Source organism: Hordeum vulgare, chromosome 5H, assembly GCF_904849725.1.
Source record: "Hordeum vulgare subsp. vulgare chromosome 5H, MorexV3_pseudomolecules_assembly, whole genome shotgun sequence".
NCBI classification, from domain to species: Eukaryota; Viridiplantae; Streptophyta; class Magnoliopsida; order Poales; family Poaceae; genus Hordeum; species Hordeum vulgare.
Genome location: NC_058522.1, coordinates 544,419,051 through 544,434,948, shown reverse-complemented (window position 1 = coordinate 544,434,948; position 15,898 = coordinate 544,419,051). Strand labels below are relative to the sequence as shown.

Below are 15,898 nucleotides of genomic sequence, written 5' to 3'. Positions count from 1 at the left end.
TATTCATGTGTATACTAAAGCCTGCATATGTATCATGTAAAAAATTGCGTGGACGGAGAAAATGTGAAAAAACACACAGTTCTTTATTACTAGAGAAAATCTCTCCTAATAATAAAGCGCTATCCGTCACAGCATTTTTGCAAAAACAGCCCTCGATTTTCCGATATTCAACCCGCGGTACGTTTGTAAGTCATGCAAACAGAAAAATGTTTCATTTTTGTAGAAACGTCCCTGTAGTTTTCGGAATTCAACCTGCAGTCCATTAACCAAACACATCACACCAGATCCCCTTCCTCACGCACGAGCGCACCGCCGCCGCCGCCGCAGGCCTAGCGTTGGACGCACCCAGCACCTCTCGCGCCGCCCGACAACCCAGCACCGAATCGATGGAGTCTGACGGCGAGGAGGAGGCGGCGGCGACGCCGACGCCGGGGACAGCCGCGGCGGCGCCGGCGGCGGGGAGGCTGAAGGGCTGCCCGGAACTGACGGTGGAGGGCGACATGCGGGAGATGGCCAAGACGGCCGCCTGGAGCGTCAGCTCCTGCAAGCCCGGCAATGGCGTCGCCTCCCTCCGCGACGACAACCTCGACACCTACTGGCAGTAAGCGCCCTCGACAGCCTCGACAGCCTCGACACCTACAGGAACGGCGGCGTCGGCGGCGCCGAGGGGGACTCCACCGCGTTCCCCGCGTGGCCGCCCTCCGCGGGCGGGATCAGGCGGCAGCACAGCGTGGAGTATTGGATGATGGCGTCCCTGCAGCAGCAGCAGCAGGGAGGAGCGGCGGCGGCGGAGGCCGTCCGGGTGCGGGATCCCGCCGCCGCCGAGGCCTTCTTCGTGCCCTTCTTCTCCTCGCTCAGCTTCAACGTGCACGGCCGCAACATGACCGATCCCGACACCGAGGCCGACCGCCTCCTTCAGGTACCAGGCGCTCCTCCACTCTCCCTTATCTCATTGCCTTTGCTGGTAGCTCTCTCCTGTGGCCTAGAATGGGTCGTCTCGCCTCCCATTGAGACGTCTCTGCTCTGAATCGTGTTTTGTGTTCGTGCAAAATCGTTCGCGTACGACCGTCCGCCAACAGCCAAACTGCCCGATGAAAACTGTACCGCTACAAAACACACTAAACGGACGAGAGGGTAACAGTAGATTAATGATCCATGGAACACTGTAAGCTCATCAAAAGATAAAACACCCAGGCTTTGAACATGGCTCTCATAGCTGGTGTTCCATCGCTGTCGACAACGCTGTATATTTAGCAGCAGTGGTCTCCCCAAATTATGGCAGACATGGCAGGTCGCTGTCTCCTTTATTTACAATGTGGCTTCCCTTGAAAGAAAAGAATGTTTGGGAGTTAGCAAGTATAATTTGTGAGGTGCCGTGATGTGGATTTGCGGGTAAGCTATCTGGCTGGTTTATGTATGAGTCGTAGGGGCAGGTTAGTAGGCTCTGATCACCATGGAATGTTCTAACTGAATCAAAATTGCAGAATGGAAGGCTGAAGTAACCTACTGCCTACCACACTTGACAATACGTGTTCGTACGGTTTGATCTTATAAGAAATCCTCGATTGGATATGGTGTGTCTATACATTTCGAGGGCTAATCGATATTACTTATTGTGGGTAGTATGGCCACAAGCAGACTTGATGCACACAATGTCTATGCATCTTTTGTCGTGATTACCAACCACTGCAAATTTATAGCCGACAATCAGGCTACATTGGTTTTACAAACATATATTAGGATGATAACAGAGTAACTTAGTGCTCCATGACGATGACACTGAGGCTGGATTCCTATGTTTCTGTCTTCAGTATCTCTGAGAATTGTGCACTGCACAGCCCATTATGTGTAATCCTAAGTAAAAATGCTCTGGATCAAAGACCTGTTATATAATTAAACAAATCAATGAACATTATATTGCTTGCATCGCATGTCACCTGTTTGTTTTTTTTGTTATGTCAACCTGTAAAGTTTGCTTAGCCACAAAAAAAATTGTTTTTTCTTAACTGTGGAACATCCTGTAAGGCTTGGGTGAGAACAAAAATCACACAAAAAACTGCCTATAACTGTATCGATACGCTCCCCTGTAAATGTGTAATTCTGTCCTCATTATTTTTTTCATCCTAAGTAAATATTTCATCGAGTAATAATTAAATTAAACTGCTTTTTAAACGTGTTTCTATCTTGTTCTTGTAGGTGGAACTTATGGACATTTTAGGGAAGTCTGAATATTGGCAACGATCTGCGGGACGTGACCATGTGATTCCGATGCATCACCCAAATGCTTTTAGATTTCTGCGAGATATGGTGAATGCCTCTGTTCTTATAGTTTCAGACTTTGGGAGATACACAAAGGAACTGGTTTCCTTGAGGAAAGATGTTGTAGCACCATATGTGCATGTTGTAGATTCCTTCCTTGATGACAATGCATCTGATCCATTTGAGGCTCGCCCTACACTGCTTTTCTTCTGGGGGCGTACAGTCAGGAAAACTGTATGGAATTGATTTATGTCTCAGCCTAGCATTAACTGTAGTGGAATCTGTCTTGAGAGTATGGGATCATAGGTTTATTTTTCTTCCAGGAAGGGAAAATCCGTGGAAAACTCGCATAGATATTAAAGGACAAAGATGGTGTGCGCTTTGAGGATAGTCTTGCCACAGGCGACGACTTTAAAATCGTAAGCATCCTCTGTCATTCATATCGTTCTCTATTTAGTGACATGGAATTAAATGGACTTGCCCCTCACCATACTCGTTCCTTCTAAGTGTATAGTGGCTTTTGTTTATGGTTTCAATATGTTGACGTGATTCACTTCTCTGTTAAGGCCTCTTGATATGAGAACTGATATTTTATAAATGGTTTACTCCTTACAGTCTACAGATGGTATGCGATCATCAAAGTTTTGTCTCCATCCCGCCGGGGACACTCCTTCGTCATGGCGGCTGTTTGATGCCATTGTCAGTCATTGTATTCCTGTGATTATCAACAGCCGGATCGAGCTCCCTTTTGGGGATGAGATTGATTACAGCGAGTTCTCACTTTTCTTCTCGGTTGAAGAGGCTCTAGAACCTGATTACTTGCTCAACCAGCTCAGACAGATGCCCAAAGAGAAGTGGGTTGAGATGTGGTCAAAGCTGAAAAACGTCTCTAGCCACTACGAGTTTCAGTATCCCCCCAGGAAGGATGATGCTGTGAACATGATATGGCGGCAGGTGAGGCACAAAATCCCGGCAGTTAATCTTGCGATTTACAGGAGTAGGAGACTAGAAGTTCCAGACTGGTGGTGAGGATTTGGTTAATCGTGTACATATCATCCTTCATATGGTTCATGACACGAAGCCATGGTCGTGCACCATGACACTGGATCCAGGAAGATGTACTGACAGGCACTAACATTTTTGCCCCTTTTCATTGATCTTACAACACCGTAGCCATTACCCCCCTTGAGGTCATGATATAGTGAGAACATGTAGTTATGTTATAGAGCAGGCTTGCCTGGCAGAAGCATGTGCATTAGAAACACACTTACAAACATGTGGACCAACAAATTGGATGTTGACAATGTATTTCAAGTAGATATAATATCTCTTACTAATTGCTACTTGTCGAGGCCTTTAACATCCAAGGTATCTTTTGACATGGTTCATTTAGTGTTTCCTGTGAGAAACTTTCTCTGGGTTAACAGCCATGGTATCTTTTGACATGTTAACTCTCTATTTCCTGTGAGGAACTTTCTCCGGGTATTGACGGGACAACGAAGACTTTTGTGAATAAACTGCCAAATTTGAACCTTCTATATGTGGTCATATGGCTCTTTCCCTTTGCATGCGGCTGCAGATTGTGAACTAACTGCAGATTGAGAAACTTTCTCTTGGTTAACAGCCATGGTATCTTTTGACATGTTAACTCTCTTTTTCCTGTGAGGAAATTTCTCTGGGTATTGACGGGACAACGAAGACTTTTGTGAATAAACTGCCAAATCTGAACCTTCTATATATGTTCATATGGCTAAAACACTTACAAGCATATGGGCTTGAACCGTCTAAACTCCACTTTCGAATTCAGAAAAGTCTAAAACAGCAGGCAGTTGCAACCCATCCACTTTCGAATTCAGAAAACGGTCTGCGAGAAGGGCCCGTGAAGAAATCCTGCAGATGGAATCGAAGGTGCTCGCTGTGGTACACAGCGGAACAAAAGCTTGTCAAGACGTCCATATGACCAAATTTTAATTTTAAGATTTGGTTGGGGTGCGCCTGCTCGGGCGGGCCCGTGAAGAAATCCTGCAGATGGAATCGAAGGTGCTCGCTGTGGTACACAGCGGAACAAAAGCTTGTCAAGACGTCCATAGGACCAAATTTTAATTTTAAGATTTGGTTGGGGTGCGCCTGCCCGGGCAATAGTGCAACGCACTGGGCGACACCCGAGGGCCCCAGCAGCAAGCCACTGTGGCGGGCCCTCCCCCACAAAAAATAAATTTAATATCGTTGTGGGCACATGGCCCACATATCAGATATCTCCCATAATCTTTACCTACTAATAAAGCAGCTAACGCTTCTGTCGTACGTCGTCATGGTAGTTTTGCAAAAAAGCCCCTAAGGTTTTAGATGTTCAACCCGCAGTCCCTGTTTAAGTGGCACTCTAGGAAAAATGTTTCGCTTTTTACGTAAAAACCATTGCAATTGTTAGAAATTATGCCCGCAACCCTTATCCCTGACCCCGAGCTCCTCCTCCCCTAGCGCCTCCTCCCTTATCCCCGACCCCGAGCTCCTCCTCTCCTGCGCCTCCTCCTGGGCCTCCCTCGCGCGTCGTCCAGCATCCGGCGCAGCCGCCGCCGATTCCTAGGTCACGCCGTCGCTCCCCTGCCTTCTCTCTTTCCTCTCTCTCTCTTTCTTTAATCTCCTTTTCTCTCCTTCTCTCCAGGAGCTCAGCGCACCATGGGATCTCCACCGGGCAGATCCGGTGCCTCCCTCGCGTAGTCCGGCGTCCGACGCCACCGCCGATTCCGAGGTCAAGCCGCCGCTCCCCTGCCTTCTCTCTTCCCCCCCCCTCTCTCTCTCTCTAATCTCATTTTCTCTCCTTCTCTCCAGGAGCTCAGCGCGCCACGGGATCTCCACCGGCCAGATCCGATGCCTCTCTCCCGGATCCGCGCGCCATACGACACAGGATGACGATGGAAGGGCTCTGGGAGGCGGGGGACGGCGGGAAGTGGCGGACATCAGCACGAGGCGGATCAGGTCAGGACCCGTCGCGGCGACGCGTATTGGAGGCCACCGACGGCGGCGCTCCATGGCCATGGCTGCTCGGCCTCCTGGGAATAAAGGACAATGTGGATGGTGAAAAGAGAAGGGAGAGTATGTACCTACCGATTCCTTTCACATTAATGGTGACAGTTTCATTTTCTTGTTAATGACTTGCTTTGGTAACGTCAGAACAAAGGCATGTAATGTCTACCTAGAACATTAATTTCATGCCGAAGAAGGCCTTTATGCAAAGGAAATTTAGATGGTGTTGTTGTGTACTCTAAAGTCTGACAGGCATATATTCTCATGGTACCTTTATATTTGCAAAGAAATTTAGATAGTGTTGTTGTGTACTCTAAAGTCTGACAAGCATATACTCTCATGGTACCTTTATGCAAAGAAATTTAGATAGTGTTGTTCTGTACTCTAAAGCCTCACAGGTATATATTCTCATGATACTCTCCTCGATGTCTACTCCATTCCAGGTGCATTTGTGTGGATGAAGATAACAATATAATCGCCTAACAGAAGTCACCCAACCTGTAAATTCAGTCTGCTGCTTCCAAAAAAATGTCAGGTATAACCAATCCGGTTTCTTCATCTTTCAGCTTGATGTAGAGGCTGTGAGATCGACAGTCTTTCTTAGAAAAATGTCTTGCATTGCTGATGTGTTTACTAATTTGTAATGACGTGTTTTGCATGAAGTGCGGCGACGGTCAGAGAGCACGGAGGGTCTGTTCTTATTCGACGAGCGAAAAGATCGGAGGTCAGACGTGGAGAACTCGGAGGATGAGAGGAGAAGGCTGTCCATCGGCGGGTCACTCAAGAAGAAAGCGCTAAATGCGTCAAGCAAGCTTACGCATTCGCTCAAGAAGCGGGGGAAGAGGAAGGTGGAGCATCGGGCTTCTTCCTTCACAATTGAAGATGTCAGAGACGAGGAGGAGGAACGCGCCGTGTTCACATTTCAGCAAGAGCTTTTGAGCAAGAACTTGCTGTGTGACAAGCAAAATTACTATCACATGTTGCTGAGGTTGGTGCTCAAACATAACTCAGCAGCAAACAAAGAGCTGCCGAAGCATGGACAGAGAATTTCTTGTCTTAATTACTCTAGAAGCCTAAAACTACCCTGCCTTTTTACGCACTGTAGGTTTTTGAAGGCAAGGAAATTTGATATTGAGAAAGCCATTCATATGTGGGCTGAGATGCTTCAATGGAGAAAAGAATTCGGTGCGGATACAATACTCGAGGTGAGTGAGACTAATGATGTTGGCCTGCAGGAAAAGTATCCTTATTCTTAAACTAGACTTTTACTTCTTCTCGACAATATAACCACCACTTGCCTCTGACAACTGAATCCTGTAGGATTTTGATTTTGAAGAGCTAGACGAGGTGCTTTCCTACTATCCTCAGGGTTACCATGGAGTTGTCAGGCAAGGAAGGCCAGTATACATCGAGAGATTAGGGAAAGTTGACCCGAATAAACTGATGAATATCACTACAGTTGACCGCTACATCAAGTATCATGTGCAAGAGTTTGAGAGAGCCTTCTTGGACAAGTATCAGGGCATGCTTCTACATCGAACGACGTTGCCTCTGAGGCCCCTTTCTTTGGCTATTTTCCTTGATTATTAGTCTAATTGCATAATCCCATGCAACAATCCAGTGGTTCTTGCTCGAATCACTTGGTCTGTTTGAGATTTTCTTTGGTTCTTGAACTGTTCGGTTTCAACAACTCTGGGGGTATAATTTCCCATTGAATGTGAGTCCTTGGCATGAGTATGTAGCTAGATACTGATTCATTTAGTGAATATGCGCTTATGTGATGCAAGTGCATTTTTTTGGCGTTAGCTGATGGTGTGCTTGGGTATACGCTTGATCTCCTCTTTCTGGATATAGTTCTTTTCTTGATTTGTTCTTTTGAGGGACTTTTCCTTCATTTAGTTTTTTAATCAGGATATCATCACATACATGTTAGTATTCTTATTAAGAAATATACTTCCTTCGTTCCTGGTAGAAGTAGCTTGACATTGTTTGTTTGAACTGTTCAATTTTTACAATAGATATCATGGCTATCTGATTTGGCTGGATGTTCATCTACTATTAGAGATTTCGATTTACACTATGTCCTTTGTCTCACACACTCAAGAATTTGAAGTTTATTTTCATAAATAATGCATGGCCAGAACTTCAGTCTATTTTCTGTTCTTAGTGTTCAGAGTTTACTTTTGTTTACATCTAAAGAAGTGTTTACTTCAGTTCAATTATTTTCTGCTAGAAATAATGTTTATCGTTTATCTTCCTTTTCTAGCCAACCTCCGATGCCCACCACATAACAAGAAGCACAGTTTTTCCATTACATAGACCTTTGCTTCTATTCGATTTTAAGGACCTCCTTGTACATTAGGTTAGGTGAATCGAAACTCTTTGCTTCTATTCGATTTTAAGGACCTTCACAATAGTTGTTCTGGGTATTCTGTGATAGAGTTAAAGTATGAGCCTGTATGTGTTAAATAATGAGCTGACCAAAGTACTTGGACCCTTCAAATTTTAGTCTGCTATAGTTGAGTATAAGACCGTACATAACGGATCCTACTATTTTTCTACATTACTAAATTACCTACCATCAAATATTGTCTATGTGTAAGTTGCTCATTAACTAGATAATGAAAGTATTTGTTGCCGAAGAAAGAGGATAAACGGCGACATGTGTGCGAACTGTGTTGAAGTAGAGAACGTAAACGCGTCCTCCTTCCGTTAGGAGTATGTAGTATTTTTTTCCTGTTAGGATGCAGCAAGTATGTTTATCTTTCCCAGAGATCACACATGACATATTTGGAGCTTGCAACACTGCACTTCTTTGCTGCAGCATAATGAGCCAAACGCCCCCGCGATATCCCGCTCCGAGTCGTCCCGTTTCTCTCGGGTGTAAGCATTTTATTTCCAAAGTAAACTACAGCCAAATTCCTTTCGTGCAAGATACTTGCATCATTCTGGATTACACATTGGCTGATGACATCCTTCCTTCTCCTTCTTTTTTTTGTTACAGGGATTTGAGTTTCAACAACATCACATGCCAAGTACCACAAACCTTGTTGGATCTGAACTCATTAAGCTTCTTGTATGGACTACCTTGACTTGCAAAGCATATTTCTATGAAATGAAGGCTTTCATCATTATTGTAGCTAATGTTTATAAATTTTCTTGTGACTAGATTTCTTGGGAATAATAGCCTTTCAGGGAACCTCCCAAGCTCAATAGGATCTTCGCTTAGAAATTTGTATGTAATGTGGTTAATTTTATTTACACAGTAAACGAAAGAAGGTGTTTATTTAATCTCTGATGGTGCTTTCATGTTTTTTTACTTTGTAGAGATTTTTCTTACAACCAGCTCTCAGGAACTGTTCCTTCTTGGGCTAAAGATTCACAATTGTATGTTCCAAGTCCTGAAACTTTCCTTTTTTGCTCAATCAAATATAGCCCAACTAAGGGCACGTTTGGTCTAAGTTAGGCCCCTGAGCTTACTTGCTAGGCTTATAATGTACAGATGAAATAAGCGAGAACCATATTTGATATACCTGAAACACTGTTTTGGTGCATTTATCTTACAAGTATTTATAAAATTGTTTAAGATGCCTATGGCTCCTATTCTGAGTGAAGTGAGACATTAATCTTACAGACTAGCTCAAAATTTATGCATGAATTAACTTTTCTTATTTAAGCTATCGCAAAGAAGTCCTGAATATGGTATGAAGTACGATCAATGCCTTCTGATTTTTTGCCTGTTGTTCCTTCTACTTAGGAATCTGAATCTGGTGACAAATAATTTCATGGTTGATAGTTCCAACAACAGGTTCGTCCATATTTCAGTATCTCCTCAACATCTTAAGTATATTTAGTAGGTTCTCTCGGCTTTCATTTTGGGTTCAAAATGTCACTGTTATGTTTTCAGTCTCTTTACATTGTTCCTGTCACGAAGAACTTTCTTGAGATTCGTCTCTTCTGGGCTCACAAGGGCACTTGCTGCATTCCTACTCAAGGCTACTACGGGCCTGCGATCTCAGCTTTGAGTGCAACACCAAGTACTTCTCTTGACTTGAAATAATGGTTTTAATACCACCATCATATATTCTCCAGATTAACTTGGTAGAAATACATACTAAGTTATGCTGAATGTAATCCTATGCAGCTTGAAATAATAGCAAAGGAAAATACTTAAGAAAATGATGGTCGACCTGTACATGTTTCATTTAGTCCTTGATGTACTCATAACTGTAATAGAAATTCTAATTATTCTACTTTAATTACCATGGAATGTGGAAACATTGAGCCTTAGACATGCAGCAATCAGATCTAATAGCATTGTTTTGTTGACTATTTAAACCAAAATCATTCGTCAACTTTGATTGGAAATCTTATCCCAATACTTTCGATATTGTACTTCGATTTTGACAACAAAAAGTGTTTCAACTTGCCATTTGGAAAATCAAGGAAGAGCATATCCATGTTTACTTATTAGTTTGTTTTCTGATAATGATATGGGATTTAGAAACTGAAAAAATATTTTAAACCAAAATTATTTGAAAAAATTATTTTTAAATGGTTGTTTGACTCATTACAATTTTGTTTTAGTGGTAGTTTTTTCCAACTGTCTAAGCATATTTTATTTACATCCGGTGCAACGCACGGGCCCTTTTACTAGTAATAATAAAGCGCGTAGCCCTTCTGTCGTCCGTCACGACATTTTTGCAAAAACACCCCCTCGATTTTCCGGTATTCAACCCGCGGCACGTTTTTAAGTCATGCAAACAGAAAAACGTTTCATTTTTGTAGAAACACCCCTGTAGTTTTCGGAATTCAACCTGCAGTCCATCAAACAAACACATCACGCCAGATCCCCTTCCTCACGCACGAGCGCACCGCCGCCGCCGCCGCAGGCCTGGCATTGGACGCACCCAGCACCTCTCGCGCCGCCCGACAACCCAGCACCGAATCGATGGAGTCTGACGGCGAGGAGGAGGCGGCGGCGACGCTGACGCCGGGGACGGCCGCGGCGGCGCCGACGGCGGGGAGGCTGAAGGGCTGCCCGGAACTGACGGTGGAGGGCGACATGCGGGAGATGGCCAAGACGGCCGCCTGGAGCGTCAGCTCCTGCAAGCCCGGCAACGGCGTCGCCTCCCTCCGCGACGACAGCCTCGACACCTACTGGCAGTAAGCGCCCCCAACCCATCCTCTCCCCCTCAAAATCTCTTCCTTGTCTCGCGAAATCACAAGCTGAGCCGCGTACCTGGAATCCGACGTCCCAAAGGAGCAGGCCAGGTACAAGATCATATTCGTCCATGGCTTCTTCTGCTGCAGGCACGACGTGCTCAATGTCTCCGAGGTACACGGATGATTTGGATTTCAGAATCAATCCGTCATACGCAGACCAACCAGAGCGATGAATAGCTCGAGTTGGGCTCTGTTTCCAGGGGCTGCTACAAGAGCTTGGCATCTACGTGCTGTCCTTTGACCGGCCGGGGTACTGCGAAAGCGACACGCACCCGGCATGGACGGAGGAGAGCATCGTCTTCGACATCGCCGAGCTCGCCGACAACTTGCAGCTGGGGGCCAGGTTCCACCTCATGGGCTTCTCCATGGGCGGCGAGATCATGTGGAGCTGCCTCAAACACATCCCGCACAGGCAATAAGTGGTGGAATCTCATCTTCTTCCCCCATCTCAACCTGTTGACAGTCTTTCTTACCCATATTGCATCGCGTGCCATGGATGAAATCGACAAGCGCAGGCTCTCCGGCGTGGCCATTCTCGCGCGCGGTGGGAAACTACTGGTGGTCCGGCCTGCCGGCGGACGTGTACCAGGAGGCGTGGTACGCGCAGTTCCCGTAGGACCGGGTCGCCGTCATAATCACGACAAGACAGAGACACAGACAAGGAAATATGTGGGTTTGCAGTGTTTAAGCCTGAAGTTTCTAAAATGAGTTTTTTTTTCTGTTTCACTGACAAGACAGAGAAGCGCTATAATCCAAACATGTCTCCCGTCATTAGAAAGGATAAATGGATGAAAGGATCACAGGTTCTTGTGATTTCATGGCTTTCTTTTTGCTGTAGATTTTTCATACTTGTTTAAGAGCTTAACTCTGAATCCATCTGCCATCTCATTTTAGTGGGTAATGTTAATCAGAAAGCACACAGAGGTTGTTGTTGGTGACAAGCATGTCTTTCAACTATTCAGAAAGCATTGTAAGGTAGTTGTTGTTGTGGTGATGTGGATGCTGGAATTTCCGCGGACGTGAAGTAAATGTTACATTGTTTTTGGATGTGTTTGTTTGAGTTTCTCTTCATGTGCTACTGCCATGAATCTTAAACTTACAATTCGTTTAACAAATAATGCTAGCAATAGAAAATGTGTTGTGTCCTTTCATTAAGTACATGTATATGAAAGCCTGGCCTTTATATACCCTCCGTTTTCGAGCATTCAACCGCAGTCCCTGATTAAGTGGAAAAACGTTTCAGATTTGCAAGAAAGCCCCTCGCCCCCGGATCGGATCCGCCCCACCGCCGCCAGGGCCGCCCCGCGCCAGCCACCCCCGCGCCTCCCCCGGCCTCCTCCTCCCCCCCATGCCCCTCCTCTCCACCGACCGGCTCCTCCTAGCACCCGGCCACAGCCCCGTCGGCCACCACGTCGCCACAAGCCACCTCCTCCACCTCCGGCCGGACGCGTCGAGGTGAGTCTCTCCCGGCCATGGGGTCGGCGAGGAAGGCCTCGGTAACGCCGAGGATGGGGTCCTTGGGCGCCGGCTCGACGTGGCCGAGGAGCAACGCCATGGCCCGCGCCGGGAGCATGGGTGGGGCCCCACGCCGCCGGATCGCGGAGGCCGCGCGGCGGTACAGCGCCATGGCGGATCCGGCTTGAGGGGTAGGCGGTGGGCTTCTTGGCCGGCCGGTCAGTCGCCGGAGCAACAAGCGGTACAGCGCCATGGCGGATCCGGCTTCATTTATATTGTTTACTAACAGTATCAAACTTGAAGAAACCTAGACGACATTCATGGCCATCAAACTTCTCTTCTGATTTGCCAAATCATGTGCAAATTTTACAGGGCCACATGACTCAGAAAATAAGAGTTCAGAGTTTCAAACAGAAGCTAGCATCGAGCTCATTGATTCATGTTTGCAATGCAGAGTTATTGCACTTCTTTAATCGTAATCGGCTGCATAGTAGAAATACAGTACTGTACTCTTTAAGGTTTAGTGCATTTCTTCTTTGAACTTCCGATTACAAGACAACAGGGTTCTCTAAAAAATAGATTTCAGAGCTTATGTATGACAAATCCTATAGACAGAGGACAGCATCAACGTGTTTGGTTGGGACAACAAGCATGCCGGCCTCAATGTCCTCATTTCCAAGATTCTCCCATCAACCCTGTTTCATTTCTAACACAACTACCAAATTAACATAACACAAGACTGACTGATTTGGTCTGCAGGAATTCATACAAGGCGACAGATTCTGAAGTTGCAGATTTACAAAGGGAGGCATTACATCTCACCAGCAGCAGGCAGCAGCACAGGTCATTCCGGGCGGAGGAGCATCAATTTGCAGAGCATCAAAAGCAGCAGGATCAGGACCTTCGATGCAGCAGGAGGAGCATGACCGGGGTGCCGGAGGAGCTTGTCGGTCGAAGAAAAAAAATAAGTTTGACTTTAGTCAACCCTAATATGCAGAGTAGATAAAATTATAAAAACGAAGGGAGTACCATATGACATTCAAATAATGGAAAACCAACTTGTACATGTGATTGGAATGGATGTGTGCATTTGTTGGGTAAATGTGGCAAAGATAGAAAGACGTGCATACCTTCACAACAGGCATCCAGTTCTTTGTCGATGCTGCCCAGTTGCTGCAGCACACATCTTGGGAGCTTCTTTAAATCAGGACAACATGTAACTCTAAGCCATTTTAGAGACCCGTATGCTTGCAGACCCGTATGCTTGCTGCTCATTCGGCAGTGATGCCAAGGTTCTGCATTTATCGAGCAAAAGGGATTCCAACGATGGGGGGTGCTCTCCCGATAGAGACTCCAAGCCGAGGAGCACGAGTCCATATTGATGAAGGGTTGGATGCGGGGAAGTAAGCATTGGCGAGGCACTGTCATGGAGGTCGAGCGGTGGCCGAAGAGTGATGGATCCGACGTCCCGTTGCACGTATGCATAGTAGTGGAGGTCGGATCCCATCGGGAGGGAGGATACGGGGTCAACGGTGGATGGATCTGTGTGGAGGCCACGACCATCCCGGAGATGCGGGGAGGCGCAGGAGGCAGGGCGGCGCGGCTGCTCGCGGGGGCGGCGCTCCGGATTTGGGCGGAGCTCTGGAGGAGGCAGGGTTGCGAGCGACGGCTTAGGCAGCTCGCCGGCGGCGGGATCCGACGTGGATCGGGGCCGGCGACCGGTGGGAGGAGCGGGGCGGCGGCGCGGTGAGCAGATCAGGGGCTTGGGAGGAGTCGGTGGCTGCCTGCTGCCTTGGCCCGCCCCGATGCAGGGGCTTTTTTGGAAAAAGAAACGTTTTTTCCACTTAATGAAGGACCGCGGGTTGATTATCAAAAAACAGGGGGCATTTTTGCAAAACTGCCACGACGGACGATCAGAAATTGTATTTGCTTTATTATTAGGGAGAGATTGGACTTGAGATCAGTGCATGCACTATAATTTTTGTATGTTATTCTAGGGTAAAAATATGATAAATTACGTGCTTGATTTTTGAGAGTAGACGGATATTGTAAACATGTTTTGTTTTTGATTTTTCCACATAATTAGGTTATTTTATTATTAAGGGAGATTTTAAAACTTTAAAAGAAACTCCTTCCGTTCAAAAATAGATGTCTTACATTTAATATTATAATTGACATTTATTAAAATTAATGCCGCATAATGACAAAACAAGTAGGTTTTACACTTTTTTCTAACCCGGTGCAACGCAAAGGCATTTGTACTGGTAGTTATATAATATGTTTAGATTTATGTGACTTTTGAACCGGCCCACTGTTGATGTGTTTAGGGTAGCCTGGTTCTTATTATGCGGACAGGGCCGGCTGGGGAGTCGGCGCCGCGGTCTCAAAGACGGTGATCTTGAGCTTCATGCCGTTCTGGCAGTGCTGGTCGACGCCGCAGAAGAACCACCGGCGTCCAGCCTTGTCGAGCGTGACCTGGTCCTCGCCGGAGTTCCAGATGATGGCGTTGGCCGACTGGGTGCACGTGAGGAAGTCCGGCCCGGCGACCTCCACCACATTGTGGGCGCCGATGTTGTACTTGAACACTGCAATATACTTAGTTAACACGAGAGCACGCGCGAGCAGTTTATTTTCCGACGAAACAAACACAGAGAGCGCGCCGCGTTGTGAAGCATGGCGAGATGCATGCGTGGTTGGATTAATGGTTGTGTGATTGCTAACCTAGCGTGTCGCCGACCGCGAACTGCTGGGTCTCGGCCCAGGCCGTGTAGTTGCAGTTGAGGCTCCAGCCCTTTTCGTCGCCGACCATGTGCTCCGTGGCGACGGCGAGCCCCGGGAGGAAGGCTACGGCGAGGGCGGCCGCGGCGACCACGGTTACGAGCATCTGCTTGGAAGCCATATCAGTGAGCAAGCAGCAAATTAAACCGTTCGATCGGGATGGTCCAATAGCTATAGCTCTCCTGCCCTGCTGCTAGATGGATGCAGGTCGATCGTGTGTTGTGCTTCTAGCTCAGGCTTTGCATGTATATATAGTAATCAGATACGTATGTATACGTAGTAATCACCGTAGACACTGGAGCGCGTTTTGTCTCTGGCCGGAGCTGTATCACCTAGCAGCTTGCTGATGCATGGTGGCAATGGTGTCGATCGGGAGTTGAACGCGTCAGTGTGGCGCCAAATGTAGCATTGCTTTGGCTTCATCGGAACAAAGTATACGCAGCATCAGTCAGATGCTCGTTGTTTGGTCGGGTAAAACAAAGGACATCTTCAACTTTGATTCGAAGCGTCTTGTTGTGCTTCCGTTCACGTCCGTTCGTCAAGAGGAGTTGGCACCGCTGCCCGCGACTACGTGGTGGCGGATGGCTGCCGTAGAGGAGTCCGCACGGCTAGCAACATGTTGAGCGGCTGCCGTGGTCGAGCAGTCCGACTGTCCGCCGGCGAGGATATCGTTCGGCGCGGCCCTGGACGAGATTTCTCGATGGCGGTAGCATGGTGCCATGTGGGTGACGGCGCCTAAGTCATTTGGCGCCGCCATGGCTGTGAACCATACAAAGACAAGCGAACCCTAACTTAGTCGTGCGAGTTGCGTACGTATGTAAAACAACAGCTTAGGATACGTACAGGGTAAGGCAGGAATCGGTAGTTGGGAATAGAAACTGATGGCAGATGAGATTCCTGCTTTGAGATTGTGAAGGCAACGGTCTCATAGAATTTTTTTCCGTACACAAGAATGCGGGAACCGGCCACTTAACGCTGCCATGCATACATGTCAAACACGATATTAACTAGCCTGATAAAATTCATGCAAATACATCAGATTTTCTTGTAAACTAGACGAGATTTATGCAAGCCCAGCGAATTTTTATTAAATTTTAGACATTTAAGACAAAAAAAAAACCCCACCATAAACCTATCCTACGTCGGTGAGCATCGT

The 15,898-nt window shown here is 46.7% G+C and overlaps 2 protein-coding genes and 2 pseudogenes across 2 annotated transcripts; 2 read left to right on the top strand and 2 right to left on the bottom strand.

The window, feature by feature from the left end:
- Window positions 1–3,604, top strand: part of LOC123397214 — a 58,199-nt pseudogene extending 54,595 nt beyond the window's left edge.
- Window positions 3,605–4,375: 771 nt separating this feature from the next.
- Window positions 4,376–4,550, bottom strand: LOC123400466 (annotated as a pseudogene).
- Window positions 4,551–5,732: 1,182 nt separating this feature from the next.
- On the top strand, window positions 5,733–6,412 carry LOC123397213 (phosphatidylinositol/phosphatidylcholine transfer protein SFH13-like). Its single transcript, XM_045091850.1, has 3 exons — window positions 5,733–5,818; window positions 5,947–6,275; window positions 6,389–6,412. The coding sequence occupies exons 1-3, from the start codon at window positions 5,812–5,814 to the stop codon at window positions 6,410–6,412; spliced, it is 360 nt and encodes a 119-aa protein (XP_044947785.1). The 5' UTR covers window positions 5,733–5,811.
- Window positions 6,413–14,307: 7,895 nt separating this feature from the next.
- Window positions 14,308–14,863, bottom strand: LOC123397212 (blue copper protein 1a-like). The gene is made up of 2 exons (XM_045091848.1): window positions 14,686–14,863; window positions 14,308–14,549 (listed from the first exon to the last, which is right to left on the bottom strand). The coding sequence occupies exons 1-2, from the start codon at window positions 14,861–14,863 to the stop codon at window positions 14,308–14,310; spliced, it is 420 nt and encodes a 139-aa protein (XP_044947783.1).
- Window positions 14,864–15,898: the final 1,035 nt, after the last annotated feature.